The 24,488-nt window shown below is 40.5% G+C and overlaps 1 protein-coding gene across 16 annotated transcripts in view; it reads left to right on the top strand.

Moving 5' to 3' along the window:
• myo18ab (myosin XVIIIAb) overlaps positions 1-24,488 on the top strand; it is a 158,044-nt gene that overhangs the window by 30,439 nt on the left and 103,117 nt on the right. For 3 of the 16 annotated variants that reach the window (XM_044353797.1, XM_044353794.1, XM_044353793.1), the window contains exons 1-10: positions 6,288-6,468; positions 10,645-10,750; positions 11,152-11,184; positions 11,927-13,309; positions 15,335-15,397; positions 18,005-18,082; positions 19,312-19,377; positions 20,358-20,445; positions 20,984-21,090; positions 23,432-23,608. In XM_044353797.1, the coding sequence (XP_044209732.1) occupies positions 10,712-10,750; positions 11,152-11,184; positions 11,927-13,309; positions 15,335-15,397; positions 18,005-18,082; positions 19,312-19,377; positions 20,358-20,445; positions 20,984-21,090; positions 23,432-23,608 (2,034 nt within the window). In that variant the 5' untranslated portion in view covers positions 6,288-6,468; positions 10,645-10,711. Of the gene's footprint in view, positions 1-6,280; positions 6,469-10,644; positions 10,751-11,151; positions 11,185-11,926; positions 13,310-15,334; positions 15,398-18,004; positions 18,083-19,311; positions 19,378-20,357; positions 20,446-20,983; positions 21,091-23,431; positions 23,609-24,488 lie in introns of those variants that run through there. The other 13 variants (XM_044353807.1, XM_044353806.1, XM_044353805.1 and 10 more) reach the window with 8 other exon arrangements.

Genomic DNA, 24,488 nt, shown 5'->3' with positions numbered 1-24,488 from the left:
TTGCTAGGAGCATGCAGACATCAGGGCTGCCTGCTGAACAAAACCCTATCTGAAGTTTAACTAGGCTTTGCTCGCAGCTCTCCCTCAAACTTTTGGGTAACATTCACAATGTCAGGACTGTGCACTTAGTCTATACCCCAACTGATTGTCAATAAATTCTTTTGCTTAAGACATCCAAAATTATCCTGATATTTCTGCTCCAAGATTTTTCCATAATAAATTGGCACCATGAACAAGATCTCAACAGAACTGAAGGTAACTGGTAGGTGCAAATCTATTTTATTTTGCCTTGCAATGTCTGTGTTTGATGAGATCATAAAGAAAAGAGAGAAAAATCAAGTGAGTAAAAAAAAAAAAAAAGGTTAACTTGATGTGTTGTCTGAAATAGGTTAAATTAAAAGCTGGTGTCAGTGGTCGATTATGACATTTGAAGCTCCCCCCTTGGGTGTTGAGGGTTTTTTTCTGGACCAACTTGGTGGTAGGCCTGTTTCTGTGTAATTGAACTCTGTAGTGTGAGTCTACAGGCTCTTTTACACAATGATTCCACATTGTAGCTGTGCCGGCTGTCCCATGTCTGGCTCTGGCTACCTCTGTAGCTGGCTTATTGGCAGAGCAACTCTGCCACCCAACTCCGTGTCTGTACCTTTTATACAGAACAGTGAGGTGGAATAAAGGCGCAGCATTCCCGCCTTGAATAGGCTGTGTAAAAGGGGCTTATGTCCACAGTGAAAGCTTCTAGGTGCTGATAAACAGTGTACATGGGCTTATTTATTATGAATGAATAAATGGATATTCTCAAATTAAAAAATAAATCAGACTAAAAGAGAATGGAGACTTTTGGATGCTGCAACAGGATTTACTGATTTCCATGTGTGCGTCACGAGTGACCGTATGAAGAGTCATTTGAGGACTGTGAGCTGCGAATGGCAGAGAGGATGACAGACCCAAATAAAGGAAATCAGGCCTAGGATTTCAAATACATGAGGGAGTATGTGTGAGAGTGGAGGGAAATTGCTGTTTTGCTGCATGTCACATTCCTTTGTTGGAAAGTGAACTGCAGACTGGAGCGGCAGAAATGACGAAAATTAAAGAGCGTCAATCTAAGGATATTGTGGCGAGTGCTAAGACAATGATATATGGCGGGGCAAAATACCAGGAAAATCACCCACCAACCCCAGACAAGCTGTTAACTTAAACATTGTTAATATGCTAGTTCCAAATCAGTCATTAAGAAGTAGTGGAAGTGTTGAGGATAGCGGAAATAGCAAGGTTTCATTTCTATCCAAAACTGCAGACTAACAATCGCACAGATGAGAAAGGTGTAGAGATGATAGACGATGTCTTGTTTCTTGCCCAAGCTGTGTTAGCAGAGAAGTGGAGGTTGCCTCTGGTTCAGATTCAGAGCAGGAAGAGACGCCCAAAAGGGAGGAGTCTGGAAACGAAGGGAAGACCATCATTGTAGACACTCCCCTCACAGAGGGAGAGATAGAAACATCAGCTTCACATGCAGGTCCTGCTCCGAAAACAGACAAAGAAACCCGCCCTCCTACAACAAGGGCACAGGCTCAGAGGCAAAGGAAGAATTTTCATGTTAAGATAGCACCTAAAATCATGATAGGTGATACGCCTGTTTGCAAACAATGGACCCCATCTGAAGTTATGGACATAGTTAGGGAAGCCGCTAATCCAATTACATGCCCAGATGAATATCTATGGTGGCTTACCCAAGTGTGTACTGTTTACAACTGTTTAGTGCTTGATGTGAAGCAGCTGATAACGTTCACATATGGGACTGAATGGATGCTGTGTAAAGAGGAATTTGACTTCCCTGCCAATGGCTTGCCAATGGCCTACAAATAAAACACTGATTGATCGAGTAAGCAACGATTCCATAGCAGCCAGTATAAAATGTGTACGAGACCACAATGATTGTTTGCAGGTTATTCAGATTGTGCAGGGCAGTGAGGAGCCCTCGCCAGATTTCATTCAGTGGTTCATCATGATATAGATAAAACAAAATTTAAAGCCACATATTGCCGCAGCATGCAAAGTGTCTGTGGTGGATTGGCAGGACAAGAATTAGAAAGCAACAATAAATACAATAATGCAGTTGCATAGAAGCTAAGTTTTCTCACGGAGTAGCTCTTTTGCAGGTCCTAAACAGATGATGTAAACATGTAAACAAAGATTATAAGCTTCACAAGAGGAGTGGACAGCAGTTCTATGATACTTCTAATAGACAGAAAAGAGGCAATTGTCACAGATGTGGCAGACCAGGCCATTGGACCCGGGAGGGTAGATCACGCTGAGGAAAATTCCACAACACAAAACGTGATTGTACAATGTTTGGCTGTCCGCATGCTCAAGCACCCCCCACCTCTATAAGATTTCGAGGGGCAGCAAACAAATCCCAATCAGGCATAGGGAGGCCATGGAGAAACAGGATCAGAGCAGCAACCTAAATTACAGGCAGCAATAATTCGGCTTTCTGCTTGTCCTGTGGAAGATCCAGCTATGCCAGTTGAGGTTAAGGGTACTCCAGTTGATATTTGGTTGCTAGTGGAGCTACCATTTCAGCAGTAAAAGCTAACAACTTTGCACACCAACTTCTAACTTTGCTACCACAGTAGGAGTTGACAGTATTACTATGGTAGAGCCCGTGTCTAAAAATTCTACTGTAATTGTTGAAGGTTGAGATGTACAGCATTCTTCCTTATCTCTGATAAAAGCCCCAATTAATTTAATGTGGTGAGATTTGTTATGTGAGCTGGATGCTATCATTCACTCTAGTCCAGATGAACAGTATCTAACCATTCCTTGATAACAGAGCCTCGTAAGAATTTCAATTCTTATAATCCACTGTTGATTTTTGTATTGCTGGACTTTGGCAGATTTTAATATGCAACATATTTTCAAGGTGTCAAACATGCATCAAGTTCCTAAAACATTGCCAGCGTGTGCATCGTTGATGCCTGCTATGAGACCTGTCTTGCATTGTCATTGCACAGTACCATTTAACCCTTCAGATGAGTACAAGCAATTGGCTGATCCATGTGTAAATACACTAGAGTTGTTCACGGCTCCCCCTCAGACTTTTGGGTAGCATTCACAGTGTTAGACTGTACCCAAAGTGTCTCCTTAATCGATAAGTGTCAATAAATTCTATTGCTTAAGTCATCCAAGGTTTTCCTGGTATTCTGCTCCAAGATTTTTCCATAACACTGACACCAAACTATCTCTTTCTAAACCCACAAGAAAGTTTGACCTGGAGGACAGACACAGGGGGCAGTTGAGGGGGCTTCCTGCTTCATGTGCAAGGAAAAAGCTGCAGACAAGTTGCTCAGCCTCAGTGTGTATATCCACACCTACTTCTCTGCTATTGTAATGGGAAATGTGAATGCTTTGATATGTCTGTTTGACTAATAATTTGAACTCTTACCAACTTTTGGAAACGCCCCATTCTGTCAGAAAGACACCAGATGCAGCCACTTTTAAGGGCGGGTGTCTTGCAGACCTTGGGAAGACTGCAGAGTGAAAACACCCGAATATATGTGCATGTTGTATTGACTCAGACCTTTAATCCTTGCCCATAATGTCTTTTGAAAACCTTCAAAATGAGTTTATTGATGAAGTTGTCATCAATAGATTTTAATATTTTTAAGGTTTGTCAGTTTGCACTCAGTAAATATTAAACCTAACCCATTATTACATTCATTACAGGGATGCATTATTATTTTCCCCCCTTTTTGTTGCATCTACCATTTATCCAACTTGTGGTGGATTTTATATTACAACTTGGAAACTGTTAAACGGAAGCTTGAAGTTAAGGTTAGTCCTGCTGTGATGCCTGCAACTTGTTTCTTTAATTGAATCATCAGTTAAACTGAAACTTTGTGTCCAACTGAACAGAGCTTTTATGTGAAATAAATAACATGTTTTCTAATAGGATAATTTTCTTGTCTTGTTTCTTGGAGGTTTTCATTCAAATGAAAACTATTTGAAAAATTAGTTAAGTTTTAGAGGCAGTATCAGGAGAATGATGAGCTGTTTTACCTTCACTATAAGCAGTGAAGGAAGCCTGTGCATCATTTCCGGTAACATGTTGCTTCTGTTTTTCTTTGCGCTGTCTTCCTTTTGAAATGCTCAGGCTTCTTCCTCTATGCTGCACGAAACAGTCTCACACAGGAAGACAATAGAACTTACAGCACACACTAAAGTCCAGATGGACAAAATGTAATAGTCCTGTGTATTTAGTGAAACAGATGATAGGAAAGCAGAGAGAGCACACGGCTGATGAAACGGGAGAGAGGCTTTTGGTGGAATTTGAGGTACTGGACGTGGGATTGAATATGATGATTGGACGAAGTCTAAAGGTATGTTACCAGTATATCATCATAACTCTAGTTTCAATGAAGGGATCATAAAGGTAATTATAACAGTGAGGAACATCTGAAATCCCTCTTTGGGGTTGAATAGTGCAACTCCATTAATGCCTTTCGACCTACTTTCATATCTTTTAAGCTAGTCTGAGGTTGTAGTATGAGGTTGTATTAAAAATGAGTGACATAAAATTATATTGTATATAGTATATTATATATATATATTCTGTAAAACAGAAATAGCATAGCCAACTGGTGGTTGCTAGAAAGAACAAAACTCCCTTCAAAAATCAGACAGTTTAATATTGCTTTGACATGAATAAGCATGACTCACCAAGTGTAACACTGTGCAACTTATTGTTAATTGGTCGTAAATACAGCATAGAAGTTAATACATAAAGTTTCAGTTATATTAAGAAAGCATTCTGTCATACTCCATATTGTTATTTTGGATCCTCTGTTGGTTTGCCCCAGTGTATTCTCTCTAGTGTTGAAACAGTCGGTCAACTGACAGAAATGTTGATAATCCATGAATCATCATTTATCAAGCTAAAATGTCAAACATTTGCTGGCTCTAGCTTTTCAAATGTGATAATGTATTGGCTTTCTTTTTGTTTTATATCATTGTAAATTGAATATCTCAGGTTTTTTGACTGTTGGTTGGACAAAACAAGACATGAGGATGTCATCTTTCACTTTGAGAAATTTTGCTATTTATCTTAGCCATGGTTAGCCAGGTTAGGTGTGTTAGCAGCACGGTTTTTAGAGATGGCAATGTCAATCTGTCAATTCACTGCTTTAGTCTGGACTCAGATATCTCAACACTTTTTGGATGGATTATAAAGACATTCGTGGTCTCCAGATGATGAACCATAATTATTTTTTACTCTGACTTTTCCTCTTCAAATACCTGCAAACTAATGACATTCACATCAACCTCAGCTGTACTTTGTGTGTAGTGCTAATTAGCAAACAGAGTTGATGAACATAGTAAAAGTTACCTGCCAAACATCAACATTGTCTTCGAAAGCATGTTAGCATGCTTTTAGCCAAAGCACAGCTGCACAGAGCTGCTAGCATAGCTGGAGACTGTTGAGGTATGTTCAGACCAAGTGCAAAGCAAAGTTTTTGCCTTGTGTGGATTTGAATTTCACTCCCCTTTTATTTGCCCCAAACAGCTAATACCACCGACTGTACAAATGTTAGCTCTAGCCAAGTGGCATCACTAAGTCTCACTTTAAGTTTTCTCTCAAGTTAAATCATTCTTCTCTATTGCACTGCCCAGGTCAAAATTGCTTCCAAACATGTCTTTCTATATGTTTTATATGCAATAGCGCTGCCTTCAAAATTAGCTTCACATTCTTTACTCACCTTTAGTACTATTTTTTTTAAACATTTCAGAGACTGAACAATGATTCCATCATGAAAACAAAATGATTAGTTGATAATGACAATAAACATTAATTGCAGCCCTAGTTACCTCTTCCTTTTGGTTATTCTACCCAAAAGTAGGCTAATGTCTGTGGCTGGACTCCATATCTAAAGGAACACCAGCATGCTACAGCTGCTTCTGAGACTCCCTGAATGCACCGTGATGTCAACCCCCTGTATTTTAGTACAGTATGTCTGACTTACAAGATAAGCAATTGTACACAGTACTTTCTCAATCACATTAACAGACGCTCACACACACAGACACACATGCACACACACACACGCACAGAAGCAGCTGAGATGACAGCAACTGCAGCAGCATGTGTGGAGCTGCAGTGTGACTGCTGATTGGATTGTGTAGGTGGTGGTGGGGGGTCATGGCAGACCTGTCCAGGCTGGAGAGCAGAGGGTCCTATTTTTACCCCCGCTCAACACCCTCATATCACGACAGCTGTCCCCACATCTCCTGTCTGTCCAGTGTCAGGAATAGCTGGCCTATCAGAGCGCTCCCCTTCTCCTCGGCCCTGCTGCTCCACTCTCTACTCTGCGTCTCCAGCCGCTCGCTCACCTCTTCTGCTTTGGTCAGTTTTGAATCCAATCGGTGACTTCTGGGGACAGTTTGGATACAGGAGCTGTGAAATTACTTCACTAACAGGTAGAAAAATTCATGGTAACTTTTTAACAGAAGTGGGGTGTTATGTAGAAAATCCATGACAAGCAAGGGGCCTCAATGCACCACAGCCAGTGACACTATTTTTAGATCGGGGTTAGCTGAGGGGGGGAGCTTGAGCCGTTTTGAAAGTAGCATTTTACAATAACAGCCTTTGTGTCATTGTAACGGTTCCCCTTTTCCTGCTTGTATGTTAATCAGTAAGAAGTGTGTGGAAGGTTGGTTGGACTGGTTTGAAGAGATGGTTAATGTAGGCTTTTTGGTTCCTTGCACAGTGGGCGCTCATGTGCTGTGTATGACTTGGTGGAGAATGTAGTTGGGACTGAAATTTAGTTAGCTTTTATGTTGTACCATTGGTTTTCATGGCTTTTGTAACATTTATTGTGTTAGTTAAGGCATTTGATAAGGACTTCATTTGTAATTATGATACTTTGACTTTGAAATATTCAGTTTGAAGTTTTTTGGTCTTTCAGATTTTGATTAGAATATATGCTTTTATAGGTGGGTGTTCATTCAGTATTGTTAAGGCAGAATGTTATCATGATGATATGATGTTATTATCATTCTACAAGCTTTATTGTTCAAATTAATGATTCTATGCAAATTATAATTAAAGATGGACTAATAGATTAATCATTGCATCTCTAGTTTGGTCTGTTTAATGCAGCAGATCTTTGAATATCAGTTTGATTATTTTATATTTTATTTTGCATGTATCTGCCATATGTTACTGTATATCAATAGCTCAAAAATCCTAATTATAATTATTATTATTTCTGCCATATTGCCGTATTTTCTAATATTATTCACCCAAATTAAATGAATTGAATTATGGCCTGTTGTTACTGGACTACCTGGGAAGCTCATGTGATGTAGGAATTCACCTCTATATTTTTGTTTCACGTACACATTGTATTCACAAATCCCAATGATTTCTCCAGATACATTCGAAACATAATTGATCTTCATTTTAGATCAATTATTAGCCTCCAGAATTTGCAGCCAAAATGCAACCAGTCATTAATAATGTCCACTTCAGTCTCCATTAATCTGGAAAAAAACAAGGAATTTGTGCAGTAAATTCTGACATACTCAGGGCATTTTCACATCTGTCTTGTTTAGTTTGGTTGAATCAAACCCTGGAGCATTTTCCCCCTTGGTGCGGTACATTTGGGCAGGCGTGAACACCTCAATTGCACTTGGGTGTGGACCAAAACAACCGGACCGAGATCACCTTTTCAACAAGGTCTTGGTCTGGTCACAAACAAACTCTGGTAGGATTTATAGCAACTCATCCACTGATTTGGACCAAAGCAAACAAAATAAGGTGTGAAAATGCCTTCAAATTTCTGATATGTCAACTCACACTGAAGTAATATGATCAGATGTGTTGTGTTGGTGAAATTTTGGAGATGGTTTTCATCCCAGGTGTTGATGTGTCTGTTTTTCATGTCAGGTCTGGTTAGGTTTTTCTGTGGGTCTGTTGTGAATCAGACCTCTACCCCAGATATTACTAGCCACTATAACAGGATTTTAGCCTATAGACTGTCAACATTCTGTCAGCAAGAAGCTTTTTGTTTCCAGTGGGATGCCATATGTGAGTTAGCTTTTTGTTTTATAGATATATTAACTGATGATATCCCTGAGGACAGATTACCATGCAAATTTTTATCAGGGATCTAACTGATGTCATATTCCAAGGTTAGGATTTAGTCAGTAAATTTAAATGAAATTTAGTCATATCCTGTGTAAATTTGGTAAGTGAAGCACAGACTTAGGGTCATATGAGGTCCACAGGTAATACCAGTCCAGAGAGAAAGGGACATTAATTATACAAGGTAATAAGTAAGGCAGTAAGGAGTTTGTGTCCAATGAACCACTGCATCTGATGCTAAGTAAACACAGGCCACAATACCATTGTAGAGCGTAATTCAGAAGAAGAAGAATCTGCTTTTTACACTGTATGCAGATAATATGGATGTGTGGAGATCAATGAACACCTCTCTGTTTCAGGCTGCTCCATCATATAGTAAATAGAACACACTGGGTCTTAAGAATAATAGATATGAATTTAAAATTATTAAATAACAGCTAAAAAAGTAAAGTTATTGAATTTGAAATATCATATACTTTGTTCAAAATACTGGCTCATTTTTCATATGCATTGTATATGTGTGTGGCTTATTCTTCTAAGATGATGTGGTTCATGAGTCAGACAGTTATGTTCTCACATCACAGCAGAGTGACTGAGCAACATACTGTCATTGTGCTATAACAGTCTACAGTGTCTTCCCTGTGGTCATGTCCCTGTGTTTTGTATGTGTGAATGGTGATAGAATGCTGTTGGTAACGGGTGTATCATTTGAGTAATAATAGTTGTCTTTTCTGTTTGAATATAGATTTCTATTATGAAAGCATTAGTAGTCATTATACTTTACCTTCAGATTCAAGCAAGTTCATTTATGAGGTGAAACAAATGGAAAATAAATTAATCAATTTCCTATCCAGACAAAGCATCGTGTTATGAAATGTGCTTACACTCCATGTTTTCCGGGGTGACACTTAAATAGTTTGTAACTGGTGTCCAATTGTGACACATACAGTCAAGTCTTGCTTATTTGTACAGCACAGTATCACAAACAAGATGAATGAGATGTATGTTGTATGAGTTCAGCGCCCCTCCCAAGTGGGGACCTGTTGGCCTTGTTGGCCTTTCTCTGATAGACTACACTGGCACACAGCCCTACAGTACCTCTTTCTAATCCAAAAATAAGCATGTTAGTCAGTGTGCTAATTCAGTGACCACCGATAAAGCCCACTAACCCAGAGCCAGACCTGGACAATGTCCCGCTCCCTGTAAAAGCTGTTGTGGAGGGACATCGAGGTTGTTGATGTTCCTTTTATTTAGTCAAAGAGAAGCAGTCCCAGGCAGAGGTGAGTTGTTTTTGGTGTACATATAAAACAACCTTGACTTAACTCTCAGATTTACAGTGTAAACTTCAGGTATGGCTTCAAAAAACTTTTTTTCTGAACCATTCCAGAACTGCCCTGAAAAATTGTGACTGCTATTCTCAAATTGATCAACTGAACTATTGCACTTCTATAAATGTAATCAGCTCAGCCTATGATACTATGACTGTTCCTGATAGTGAGTGACAAAAGGAAGGGAAGGCATAATGAAGGCAGGGAAGGTGGTAATGTTCGCTCCTGTGTTAGAATAAAGTTCAGAGACAGTATAGCGATGGGAAAAAAAATTCTCTTTCCAGTCACATAAAACTGATATACTGCATCACATGAATGCGATTTATAGAATTTACTCAAAATATAGTTTTTGAGCATGAAGCACCCACCCCCGTAGACTTGAAAGGTGCCTGTAGGCTTGCTTCCAGACAGAAGGGAGGCTGTGTTCATCTTGAATTCATGTTGGTTACAATGCATTTCAAATAGGAATAGGCAATATGTACAGAATCCTCCTATTGATATATACTGTACAGTCACAAAATATGGCTGTGCTGCTGCCTTAGTATGACAACTCTTCTATCCTAGCTCAGTCATTGGCTTAACTTCTATAAACAAAAGACGCATAGCTGAATAGACATTTGATGCAAGTTTACCATGATGTATTGATGAAGATAAAGAGAATTAAATGAAATGTAACTGTTGATGTGCCAAGGCAGACAGTATGGTTAACATTGTGGTCATGAAAATGTTTGAGCAGTTTTGAATACTCCTGCATATTATTTCTAGGGGATGATCTTGGTCTGTGGCTTTGGCCACAAGTATGCATCACCTTATGAGGGCTTGTGGCATTTTGTTCTTTGCTTTTTAAAAGATACGAGGGTCAAACGTTCACAGTATGTGTTTTTGTTCAGCAGTGTTTCTGAGTCCATTGTGCTACTTGTGTACATTTCAGTTAGATGATGATCTCTGTTATGAATTTGAAGATTTTACTTGATCTTTTTGAGTGTGGGTTACTTTAGTAGTGTGTGTTTTCATTTCTCAAATCTCGCTCTAATTCTCTAATCCTCTACTTCTCCTAGAATTTGTTCATTGCTTTGTCATTGATGTGACATTCTGCCTACACTGGAAAATTCAATGATCTCTGTGGCTTCATTTCTTTTCATCTGTCTATGTGTATTTTCACCATTTTTCCTCACCCAGCTCTCCTCCTCCTCCTCCTGCTGCTCTCATCTCATCCATCACGGCCCATGACAGCAGATCAGCCGACATGGCATTCTCATCTCGCTTTTCCTTCTGGGAGCAAAAGGGAAGTCTCACTTGGACATTTCATGAAGCACTCTTAAACTGCATGGTGTTACAGTGTTTTACACTGAGTATTAACACGCGTGGCTTCAAATGTTTGCCCATATCACGTTAAGAATTTGATGGTGCTCACTCTCATGTTGTAGTTATCCATTTGTTTGAATCACCTATGCAATTTGGTGGACACTTTTTACTAAAGCACTTAACACTGCTGTGAGTGTATCCATTTTTACTTCATGACATAACTGGACTGAGTGTTTGTATCTAAAGAAGGAGGTTAAAGATGGCTATCACAAATAATTTCAGACTTTGCATGGTTTGTGCTTTGCACGGTGTGTGATGGACAACAGCCTTATGTAGTGTGGAGGTTTTGATCTACTTTTCTTTTTATATCGACACCTTCAGATCAAAGAAGAAAACAAGCCAGGCAGCAAAAGTGTAAGTGAATATTGGGTTTTATTAGAGAGGCTTAGTACTACTTATTTATACATTTTTCTGGTCATGACAGAGTCATGTTAAGGCTATCCTGTGTCTTCAACAACTCAATTCAGGTCTTATGTCTTATCTAGATCTTCTTGATCAAGATCAAAATCCAATTTTCTGCAGTCTTATATATATGTTTTTGATAGAACTCTAATCAGTAGAGGTAGAGGCGTGCTGTAGATTTGTATGTTTTGCAAAGCAGTAGGTTTTTTTTGTACCAAGTTTCTAATGGTACTCTAAAATGCTCTATAGTAAGTGTCCTGCACACCATCTTCAAGTATTCTAACAGTCAGACATTCTTTGTAGTGCTTAAATAAAATGTCATTTGTCATATTTGGAGTTGTGTGTTTTGTATAAACTCCCCAAAATGTCATGTGATATTGCAAAAAATCAATTGGTATGCATGTTAGGGTTAGAGTTAGTCTTTAACTCTTAACTCTTGCTAGTTAATGGTTAGACACAGTGACTGTAGACATATTCAGCTCAACAAAACATACTGCACCAACTTTTTGGTCACTGAACATGTCAACTACCATGAAAGCACTAATGTCAAAACTAAATGAACCAGCTTTTTAAATTGTGCAGGATAAATAAAGACAAGTAACTTTAGAAGCTCAGCATAAAGAAAGACGTGATGTTTGGATTTCCATTCATCACTCACTCTCTCATACCTACTCTCTTTCCTCTTTGTGAGTAGCCAGACAGTGATGGGCTGTCCAACCGGGCCAAGTCAGTGCCAGCTCTAGACCCCGGCAGGGGATTATTCCGGGCAAAAAGCCCCCCACCAGTTGCCCCTACAGAGTTGGCAAGGCGGGTCAGGAGTCCCTCCCCACCTAAAGTCAGGACACCTGTTACAGTGCCAGAGCGCTTCAAAAGCCCTGAGCCACCACCAAAGATGGCAGAACGATTTAAAAGTCCTGAGCCACCACCAAAGATGGCAGAACGATTTAAAAGTCCTGAGCCACCACCAAAGATGGCAGAACGATTTAAAAGTCCTGAGCCACCACCAAAGATGGCAGAACGATTTAAAAGTCCTGAGCCACCACAAGCTTCACTGAGCCCAGCGCCAGTTATGAACAGTGAGCGAGAGCAAAATGGCATTATGGGTAAAAGCGCAGTCAACGGTACTGCCAACGGTAATATCAAAGGTCCATGCACCAGCACCAGCCACACGGATACTGCAGATGACCAGGGTCTAACACGCAAGAAGGTAGTGAAGGTGGTTCGTCGAGTTGTCAGGAAGGTCCTGCCCACAGAAGAGGAGGAGACCACTGCGCTAACACAACCATCAGAAGCTCCACAGGTAGCGAAGCCTGCTCCTGAACCAGTTAAAGCGGTGCCAGCACCAGCTTCAGTGCCTAAGGCCCCAGGTCCGCCAGTGTTCTCTTTTAAACATGATGTCATCAAAACAGAAGATAAGGATGACATCTCTCGAGGGTTGAGTAACCTCATGGTCAGAGGTAGGACAAGGGACCCCCGCCCACGAATACGCAAGGATGAACGACCGGAGAAAATAGAGTTAGAAAGGAAAAATGAAGAGAAGAAGAAAGAGGAAAAAGTTGATCCAAAGGAGATAAAAGAGAAGAAAGAGGATAAACCCACCCCAAAGCCACAAGAGGTCAATTCCAAACCTAAAACCTCTGCTCCAGTTATACAGGAAGTCAAATCTCCCATGGTTGCTCCAACTGCTACCAGCATGGCTTCTGAAAAGCCAGTTCAACCTCCAACTTCTTCCAAGACCTCCCATTCCAGACCTTCATCCCTCCCACCAGTTGTTGGCTTTATCCCAGCGCCCAAGCCCTCAACTTTGTCTCCACCTCCTGGCTTCATACCTGCACCCAAACCAACTGCTGCCTCTAGATCCAGCCCCTCCAAATCCTCCCCTCCAAATCCTCCTTCAGCCACCACAACAGCCCAGAAACCTTCCCCCCTCTCTCCTCCATCACGTTCCATCTCAACCCCTAAACCCGCTCCACTTGAAACTCCTGTGAGCCCTGCTCCTCCCCGTCCCAGTCCTGGTCCCCTGTCTCCCCCTCCAGGAGTCATTCCCATTCAACAGCCTGCTGTCAGAAAACAAGAGGTACTATGTCCACACTTTGCATGTCCAGCCAACATTTGGGACGTTGTTGTGGAAAGTGCGTGAGAATTTGAAGTGCATGTCTGAACTAAAAGAACACTTACAGACACCATAATGTGTGTAACCTCAGTGTGGCGAGTTTCTTGAGTTATTTAGGAAAAGTTAACTGAGAATGCTTTTTCTTTTGAGAACCTGGTGGAAGGGCCAAAGGATGGTGATGGTTAGTCAATAGGTTCCTCCGTTATTTTTGTCAATGGGTACAGGCCTGGTTGGATCTCAGTTTTGGGTCTATGTTGAAGTCTGATTGCCAAGAATATATCTGTGGTCTCCAGAAGGTGACTTCTTAATGATTTTGGTCGTGCCCTGGCTTTTCATCTATTGCCACCTTCAGATAAATGTTTTTCTTATCAACATTTCCATGAAAAGGTATCTCCTGAAATAATGGCTGGATTGTCATGACATGTGCTCTGCAGCTTTTTGCTCTCAAGATGAGGGGATGTAAATGACCCAATACCTTTTCTTGTATTATATTATTATAGGACTATATTTTAAGACCAACAGCTGTAAATTTGTACAAATAGAAAACAATCAGTGTATTATACTGCATGTTTTCCCTGATGTATTAAGTCTGTTGGCCATTAGTATTTCAGGCTTGATCTTTTTGCCTTCAATTTTTAGACACTGAACAAGTCTTCTACCTCAACAGTCACTACTTTAACAGTAGCTGTAGATGGAGGAGGAAGTATTCTTTACATTCCACAACAGCAATTTCCCATCCTGGTGCCCTTTCAGTCAAAAACCCTTAATTTCCTTCTCCACTCACTCATTTCCTCACAAACATGGTTTTACTGTCAAGTTAATGACTTGTTTATTTGTCAAAGACTACAGAGGTTTGTGTGGTTTGGCAGTTTTTAGGAACTTGCTTTTTTTTTAAGATTTATGAGCCTTACAACCTTTTCTTGGACAAAGTCTACCATCAAAACAACAAGGGAGGACAGATGCTTCTTTTCACCAATGAGATCTCACACAGCAGAATGAAGCTCATAAGCTCTGTGTCCCAGCTGAGGACTCTTTCAAAAGAGAGACTTCAGTGGCCTAGAGTTACTAGTCACTAACAGTAGAGCCACATACTGTACAGCCAATTACCAGTGTGCATCCTGGCAGAGGAACTCAAAGCCGAGCCTATGAACAGGCACAAAGATAGCACAACTCTCCAGAAAGTTTACAGATGGCAGACATCGTTACAAAAAGCTGTTTTTCCTCTGCATTCTTGCTGAATTTGTGTAGCCACAGACATCACTGGGTCTTTGTTTACTACAAAGCCTCAACTCATGTGGCCTCAGACCAGTACAGGACTTTGAGAATCTATTGCTAGATTCAAAAGTTACCTTTTGCAGTTTTGTGTTTTGGGGGGTGGGGGGTTAGTTGATTGGAAATCCACAAAAACATTTTTTTTATTTGCCAGAAAGATATTGACTTCAGATACAGACACACCTCTCACATTGTATTTAGTGGCACAATATATGTATATGCAAGTTGCATTATAATCTGAGTTAAGGGCCTAAGAATGGTGATGCAAATATTCTTCTCTTATCCAAAGGATTGAATATTGGTGTGTGAGAGATTCACTGTTTTCTCCTGTGCATGCTGTTTCCAGCACCCTCTGGCATTTACTCCTGTTTTGGGAGAACTACTGACATGGTCTTTTTCAAATCAGACTGCACAATACCTAAACTGTTTTTGTATTCTTGATGACAGAAGTGTGTGTGTGTGTGTGTATGCAGATAGTCTCCTGCAGAAACATAATTGAAGATACTGTAGTTGTGACTGACAGGGTGTATGATTTGTAAGATTACATATCCATGTTTGTGTAAATTTTTGTGTGGCACTTTTACTCAGTTATTAATACATACTAACTGACTTCTGCGTTTACGGTGCATCATGATCACGTTTGCTCATTAGTCATAGGCTTTGCCATTAGCTGTATCAGTGCGCTTAGTGTCGATGTGTTGCTGCTTTGACTTGTAGGAGGCACCGCTCAGTCCCACCGAGGAGGCTCAGAGACGCCTGATGAGGATCTTCAGCGCCCCTGTAAATTACCCTGCTGGCCATCTGCATGTTATTGATGTCTTGTATTGGCTTTATGTCTGTCACTGTCTGTCTATGTCAACTCCAATCCCCTTCCCCCCAGCCCACCTCCCTCCCATCAATGATGCTAGGTGTGGTCAGAGGTAAAACAGACTTGATACTTTCAACCACAGAGGGCAGGGAAACTATGTTTTTAAGCCTGGTGTTTTGATATTCTTATAAGTGATAGCTATCATGGTATGAACATTATAGCCAAATGTCATATCCCCTAACCTACCCAGTTAAATTGCAGAGAACTAATTGTCACTAAGTGCCATTAAGATCTTGTGAAATGGGGATTTAATCCCATTAATCCCCCCTGATCTCATGCTAATAGCCATGAATAACACCATCACAACCCTAAACAATTGTGCTTCCCTGCTGCTGGTATGAAATACATAGCACTGATCAAATAAAAATGTTTCTTGATTAAACTGTGCTAAGCATCACTACAGACAATGCCCTCAATCAACACCGCTGATGCTCCTCCCCACAAAAATCAGCATTATGAGCTTTTTGTTTCTGTGTTGTATTATATTGTACTATGTTTGTTTCTACATCTCAGAGTTGGCTTGGAGAACCTCAGCCTCCCTCACTTAGACAGTGATTGATCCCCTCGGCTGTTTACCATCGGCCTGCATGCCTAACATGCTTAGTTTATTGGTGTATGTTTACAGACACACAGCAGAGGAAAGTATTAGCAGGGTGTCTGTTGCCTTCCTGATGGGGGCAAAAGAGCAGAACAGTTGGTCTACCAGTTGTGACTCATGACGGAGTGAAATTTTATCCCCACTGCTGGTGTCCCGACTCCAACACTCTAACCCAGGAGTACTCAAATACAAATTTTAAAGGACCACAAAGACATTTTCAATAAGACAATTGTGTGTGTGTATATGTGTGTGTATATATATGTATATATATATATATATATATATATATGTGTGTGTGTGTGTGTATGTATTTATATTTATATTTCTTCAAATAAATCATGCCAAGACTTTGAACTTTGGCTCAAAAGGTGTGATAGCCAGACGGAGACATTGATGCAAGTGTTCATTGGTGAGTCGGCCGTGGTACTTGTTCTTCATCATGTTCATTGTTGAGAATGCAGACTTACGGCTGTAGTATGAACCATACATTGTGAGAATGTGAAGTGCCATTTTATATATGAGTGGGACATTAGCTGCAGCAACCATCTTTGTCCAGAAGGTTAGAGTGTCACAGTCAGCTTCTTTCAGTGCAAGGTTTTCCTGGAGGTCAATCAACTCATGTTGCAGAGAAGCAGCATTGGCCCCTGGAAAGATTTGTTGTGCTTCTGCAGAGAACTCTGTGACATTTCTGACTAGAAATGGGTTTCCAATGTACAGTAGGACTTGTTTTCCTAATCTGAAGTCATCAAAGTGAGTCTTGAAATTTTCAATCAGCTTCTCTGGGAACTCAACATGATTCTCAGGATTGTTATAATATTTAAGTATGCTTATAACTACATAATAGTCACTTATAAATCATTTACTCAATGTTTGTATTCTGCTTATACATGCTAAATAGTGGACTTAAAGTGTTACCTTTTATGACCATTAACTTGAATAATTTCAACTTCTTTTCTGTCAGTTAGGTATCGTGGATGGCTCAAATGACTATGATACCCATGAGCCTCTTCTGCCATGGCCAAATTCACAAACACTTTGTTGTTGCAATTGGTTAGTTGCAGAATTTATCCAAAATAGACCCTGAATCTGAAAGTGCAGATTTAAATTACAGGTTTTTTCACTTCCGCTCACTGTTAGAGGTGGGAGTGCAACCAAATTTGGTTGACGTTTCGTTTTAAAATGCTCCTTGAGAGTCGATCTCACCTTTATGTACACAGTCATGTACCCATAACAACACTGTTTACATAACAGTTACTCATCTGATGATTCAAACATGGTGGGGTTTCATGTCCATCCAAATGGTGAAGTGCTTCAACTGTCAGTCACCTAACTGTAAATCTGAACTGGGAACTAAAACCAGAGGCACCACCCCTTTTACTTCTGGAACCTGAACTGCTAAAACAGATGAAATGGACTTGTAGGGTACAGACCTATAATGATGTAACACCACTCATTTTCATAACACCAAATTAATGATTGATTAATGATTGCTCAGTTCTGATCTATCTAGTGATGATTTATTAGTTAATCAGTTAATGGAACTCCACACTGGCTCAGCTCTTCACCTTTATTCCAGGTTTCCTTCCAATTACCTTCTCTCTAATGTGTCATTCTGACAGTTAACGATAACTCAAGCTGGTCTATGCTACCTTGTCATTTTCTCTCTGTATAGGATGATCAGAATAATTTTCACCCAGTGTAACTCAATCACATCCATTTTTCACTTTTCCATTACTCTGTCAAGCATCCATGCTCCTTTTTTGCTTCTGTGCACTGCATTTCTTCATCCAAAGTTCCATGTTGACCTTGTCTTTTTCTTTCCCTCCCCTTCTTCCCCTCATTCTCTTTCCTTCTCTCCATGCTGTACTCACAATGCTTTTGCTGGCTGTGATTGTCTCTCTGTGGCTGCTTTGTGGCTAAGTTGGAGCCGGCAGTCAGTGTTTCGTCTTCTGTCCAAGCCCCCGCCCCGGCGGCCCCGCTACCCCAGGGCCCTCTCCAGGTACCGCAGCTCTCCAGCCTTCCTCTGGGCCTCCTAACTGGAATTTGTACTCGTGTGGCTTGTTGGAGTGTAAGGCCCCCCCCCTTTCCCCCTTTACCCTGTCTGCAGTACTTCTAACATCTGTATTAGGCTGCCACCAATACAAAAATCTATAAGATTGAAGACAGTCAGTGTCTTCTTCTGATACATTAGATAAGATGTGGATTTTATTGTTTCATTTGTTGTGTTGATCAGTGCTTCACTGCTTGTGAACAGGAAACCCTTAATATGAGTTGACTCCAGAACCACTTTTTCAGTGATCAGATTCCAAGTGATATTTTTAATATTTTATTATTAGTCTTACTTTAATTATGATCCTGGTTGTTGAAATATTTCTCTCTCCAGGTTTTACTTAAATAAGGTACACATGTCATAAACCTGTGTTTGCACTGAATGCACAGAAATTATAGTACATTGACATTTCTTACCGCATTTGATGATGGATTTGACTGCCAGTCCATTTTGCCTGACCCCAAAAGTCTGATCTCAATAGTCACTGAGATTCTTCACTTCACTAGTGAAGTGAGAATTATTCAGTCTAAAGCTTTTTGGCAGATTTTTCATTGTTTTGTCATTGACATGAGCTGCAATTTGTGAGACAGTTGCATGACATAACTGCTTCTTTTCATGACCTGTTGGGTTGATAGAAGTCACCTGCATGGACTTAGCAACTCTCTGTGTTGCCTCTTTTTTGAGGTTTGGCATGGTGATGGAGCAGTATACCATTACAGATGCATGTCCAGTGTCTCCACACCTGAGTAGGCAGTATCTGACTGGGATCTGTGTGAGTGTGGTGTGGCTATTTATTAAGTTCAGGTGCTCCCAGTGCATTGTTTTGTGTCACAATGAATCTTTGTTTATGACTCCAGCTCTTTTTTTGTTGTCATACAACCATTTTATTCCATGAATTTGTAAACATTTCACCAAGTGAATGTGGAATATTAGAGCAGATTTACCATGAAGGGATCAGAACAGGTGCTTTCATAGATGAGTGTGCTTGTAAAGTAAACAGGATTTCTCTCTCACAGGTGTGCTGGATAAGTATGACAGACTACAGTCTGCAGATATGCAGATGATACCTCTGTTTATCTGTGTGCTTATCTATTTTATCCTACCTGTCTGTATGTGTGTCTGTATAACATTTGTTGCTCATATATAACTGTGACCTTTGACCTCTTCATGCTGGCCAGGGATCAGTGGAAGAGGACCCTGTGGCCCTCCTTCAGGCATCTCATGCTGCAGCTAAGCAATCCCAGGTCTGGCCTTCACTGTGCCTGAGTGTGATTCACCACCAGCTCATCTTAAAAACACACCCGTCCCACCACCCTAATTTTTTTCCCACTCATGTCCTGTGAAGAACCCCCCTACTCTGCCTCTGATTGGCTAGTACTTGTTGCCTTCGTTGTTTAGGTTTAGGCATGAGGAGTGAGATGGTTAGGGTAAGGGTAGAAATATCAGGGTCAGAGCCAATCAGAGGCACAGTAGGGTGGGTCTTTGCAGAATATGGGTGGGAAGAAAAAAACGCGTCACACCATCACCCTGCACTGTGGAGTGCTGTGCTGTGTTGTGCTCTCTCCCTTTGCTTGCGGAGTGCTTTGTTCCCTATTCACTTTTTCCCCATGAACATTATGTGAAATTAGAATCAATAATGATACTTTAATTTGTGTTTTGGGTGTACATTCCAAAACATTTTTTTACTGTTTATTTGCTTATTCTATTATTCTGCTTGAGGTTTCTTCCCGTTAAAGGGAGTTTTTCCTTACTGCTGTTGCCAAGTACTTGCTCATGGGGGAATTGTTGGGTCTCTGTAAATTAAAGAGTACGGTCTGGACCGGCTCTATGTGAAAAGTGTCCTGAGATGACTTTTATTGTCATTTGGCTCTATATAAATAAAATTGAATTGAATTGAATTGAATTATTCCTAAAATGTGTTTCTGTGATTTTATTTTTTTAACTGTGTCTTGTTCAAAGTTTCTCCCACACCCAAACATACACACACTCCACCCTGAAGGAGCATGCAGTGCTCAGTGGAAGTGAGAGAAACCTTTTGAGTCCACTTTCATTCACTGCATGGTCATCCTCTTCACAAACTTTTCCTTCATAACCTTTCAGCATGTGCAGCTGTCTCAGAAAGACCCAGTGTGACTTTGAGTGGTCCAGTGGCGTGGCTTGATAACAGCAGTCTCCTTGTCCCGGCTGTCCAGTAATTTTTTTTGTTGTTCGTTCTGTTCTCCAGGTGAAGACTGAGGAGCAGATTGCAGCTGAGCAGGCCTGGTATGGATCAGAGAAAGTCTGGCTGGTCCACAAGGATGGCTTCTCCCTGGGTGAGAGGTTATTGCTTGACATATTTGCACTACGGTGTAGCATTTCCTGCTTTACCATTCCAGTGTAGGATTTAAATAAATTCCCTTTTCTTTTAATACACCATAACACTAGATTCCCAGAGAAGTTCTGGTAAAATCTAAGGAATGTTATGATGCGAGAAGTGCACTTGGGAAGCATGTACTGTGAAGTAGAGGTGTGGAGTTGGTTTGAACAGTAGTTAGTATTGTAATAGAGTTAGCATGTGCTATATATCTATATATATATATGATCTATTGATACATATGTACATGTTAATATTCATGGCAGTGGTGGAACAGTGGGTGTTAATAGGTTATCACTAATAGTTTTCTGTCAGCAGAGGGAAAAGGTTCTGTTGTCTCTTCTGATAATAAGTGACCTGAGAGGCTGGGGTTCTCTCTTTGTGGTTTTCTGTAGCTTCAAAGTTTGAAATACATTTTTTCTGCTGTAGTTTTGCATTTAATTAGCTAGTTAGCAGGCTAACAGCTAACAGTGTTGTCCTGTCTTTTCTCTGCTCAGCCACCGTGGTGAAGACAGAGCCTGGCTCCCTGCCAGAGGGTAAGGTGAAAATCAAACTGGAGCATGATGGGACAATACTGGATGTGGACGAGGATGACGTAGAAAAGGTCAGTGGGAGTTGGCTACAAATGTTTAACGGTATAGTTGAAATCTGACCCAGTCCAGCAGCAGTCACATGTTATTATGCCAAAGGATGGCCAGTACAAAAATTCTATCACAGATCACAGTATTTCTACTTCTGTATGTGCATATATTATCTATTATCTTTTTTTAATTTGCATTGTATGGATATTTTCACCATTAGTTGAAGTCTCGTACTTTGTTTAATATTTCTTTTGTTTCAGGCACATTTGATTTTGATGTTAATAAATGATCCTTCAAGCCAGATTTTATTTTGAAATGACACAGTGTGAAGTTGTGGTTTAGTTTGCTTATTGAGCAGGGACCATATACAATAGAATAAAGTAACTGCAGAGCTAGCCTGAAGCTACATGGCATCAACAGTCTCTGGGCAGCGGAAGGGAGGTCTTCTCTCCACCTGTCCCTCAGTCTGTCTGAGAGACCCTCAGAGGCAGAGAGTCAGACAGCCACAGATGGCCACAGAGGACACTGACAGCTGCCAGGCATGATGAGATAGGTGGAGGACAGGTTCAAAGGGACTGTTGGGAAGTTTGAAATCTAAAGATCTGTTAACTGGGACCAAACAAATTAATGTTGTTGCCAAGATTTTGACAGTAATGTTCTAAACATCAGTACCCAGAAGATGGAACAAGGACTAAGTCGTTTGGTTGATGTAATATCATTGACCTCCCAGTTTATGGTCTGTCTAAAAATCTGCAGAATCAGTACCAGTGTACTGGAAAAAAGGGAAGAGAGAAGATGGAGAATAGCTCTCTTTACAATGCTACAACAAAACCTACAGGCATCCAAAATGCTGTTCTTATCAGTCGGCTCTCTAGACAGTACAGTAGCCAGCATACCTGATGATAAATATCCTACATTCTCTAATGATCAACAAGTCTCATGTTCAGAGCAAAACCAACGATGAACTGATGTACTAACAAGTATTGTGTGTGTATCAAAGCCTGATGTATCTTATTCCTCTGTGCCGTAGGGCTCCATAGTTGTCCAAAAACTATTAAAAAGATATCAGTGAGTCACACTGTTGCACCGGATGACATGTTCCTTCATTACCATGAAAACACACACTGTAGTTTATTTTGACTCAATCCCACACACACCGTTCTGCTGCCAGAAATACTCACCAGAACACCAAATGTGGATTCATCCACTGCTGAAAATTGTTCTAGACAAAAACACAATTCCTCCTGTTTAAGCAACGTTTGTTAAAAGCTACAGTGAGTAGTTGTTTAAGGAAATTACTGAACCTATTTTAAAAATTAAACCAGGTATAGTACCAGTCAAAAGTTTGGACACACTTTCCCATTTGGGAAACTTTTGACTGGTATTACATATGTGAGCTTTTCAGATTTACATCTTCAGTAGGAAACAATGGGCTTGGAGCTGAGAGCTGAGAGACAGAATAGGCAAATGAGAAAGTATTGAAAGTTGAACTTTGGTCTTTGTTTGTTGTCAGTAAGAAAAATAGAATAAGACCAGACTTAGTATTTCAAAGATGTGCTTCAGGCACTCAAGGGACTAATCAAATGTGTGATGTGGCCTTTGAAAACAAACATGAACATAATGTTTTTTCATACTTTGATATCCACATATACATATGATGGGATGAGGGTTATTTTCCATACTGTAAATCAACACAATCTAAAAAGATAGGACCCGTTGCGGTACTGTACTGTACAAAGTACTGTGCAATAAAATGCTCTCCATATCCAACAACAAAGTCAGTGTAAGGCACATGTTCTCAGGTCACAATAGAATCTCAAGGACTCCAAACTTTTCTCACAAAGGACATGTTTGTATTAAAGGATGTCAGAAGTATCATGATCATTGTTGATGTTGGACAACTGATAAAAGAAAACCATCAGCATCTTTCAAATAAGGCTGCAACACACTATTCACATCTCAGAAATATGTACAGTCAGGCAAAGATGGACAGCAGCACTAATGGTGGTGACTTTGCATCTGTAGGTAAATGGCTAATCGAATGAATGAATGACTCATCTGTTTGATTAAGGAGTTGTAAATCTGGAGGCAGGTTGGCAATAACAGGGAGGAGGACATCTTTTTTAATTGCTTCAACGACTTGTCTTTGGGGTTTTCCCAGTACCTCCATACTAATGCCCCTTCCCTGACCCTCAGGTCTTTAAACCCAAGTGTAATTTTGTCTCTAGATACCACTGGACCTTAGACCAGCTCAAATTTCAACTAGTAGTCTAGGGGTTTTCCATGATCAGGTTAAAAACTTTGTATCTGGTTACTCACTCATAGCCAGTTTCATGCCACTGTCTGCTCCCTCTCCATGTGTAGGCCAATCCTCCATCATATGACCGATCAGAGGATCTGGCTTCATTGCTGTATCTGAATGAATCCAGTGTGATGCACAGCCTGAGGCAGCGCTACGGGGGAAACCTCATTCACACCTACGCCGGACCCAACATGGTGGTCATCAACCCCCTCAGCACACCCTCAATGTACTCTGAGAAGGTAAGGCTTACACTGATAACGGGGAACAACTGGTGTCATTAAAAATTCAAATGTGATTCAGTGTCACTCACATCTGTCATCACCACCTCAGCACCAGAGCCTCACAGTATTACCAGCAAGTACCAGAATTTCTTCTACAGTCTGTGCCTATACCTTGATTCATAAATGCAGGATATTTAAATCACTGCCCTTTAATTAAACACACATTCAACTCAGCTGTGCCTGTAGACTTGACTGAAACAGTAAGTAACTCTAACCAGGCAACTTTAAAGCTGCCATTTTTGACCACCGGGTGACAGAAGGCTTCCAAAACACTCAGGAACAGAGCAACATGTGGATTCCATTTGAAACTTCTTTCTGTCCAGCTTAGGTTTAGTTTCTTTTTTTTGTTTAAGCCCTGGTTTGGTTTTAATCAGAGGACGACTTTTTTGAAACTGGTTATTAGCTATGGTGTTTTTATGTCCATTGTCAATTTACACATATAAAATCTGAGTCTTCTGCAAGTGCCTACAATAAAAGCTGAAATACTGCAAAAACTTTAAACTCTTGACCCAGAGTTCAAAGTTTGATTTTATTGAAGAAGAAAATGCGGTAAAGGATGATGCAAACAGATTTTTTAAAAAACACCTCGATGATTTTGCTTCTTCTTTTTACGATCGACAAAGCACTCATGTCGCACTGCCACTCTGCAGGCCTCTGCCAGAAAGCATGAAAAATGAAGAATAAAATGATCTAAGGTGTTAGGGGTGGACAGTACAACAGCAGCTCTGCCTGTTTAAGTCTAGACAGCTGCTCTTGGTGAATTTCACCATGGTGGCTGATAAAAACACCACAGAGTATATACAGGGAGCAGCAATGAAATGTCTGGATGTTTCAGGGT

Source organism: Thunnus albacares, chromosome 6 (genome assembly GCF_914725855.1).
Source record: "Thunnus albacares chromosome 6, fThuAlb1.1, whole genome shotgun sequence".
Classification (NCBI taxonomy): domain Eukaryota; kingdom Metazoa; phylum Chordata; class Actinopteri; order Scombriformes; family Scombridae; genus Thunnus; species Thunnus albacares.
The sequence above is the reverse complement of the archived record's forward strand: the minus strand, read 5'-3'. Positions and strand labels throughout refer to the sequence as shown.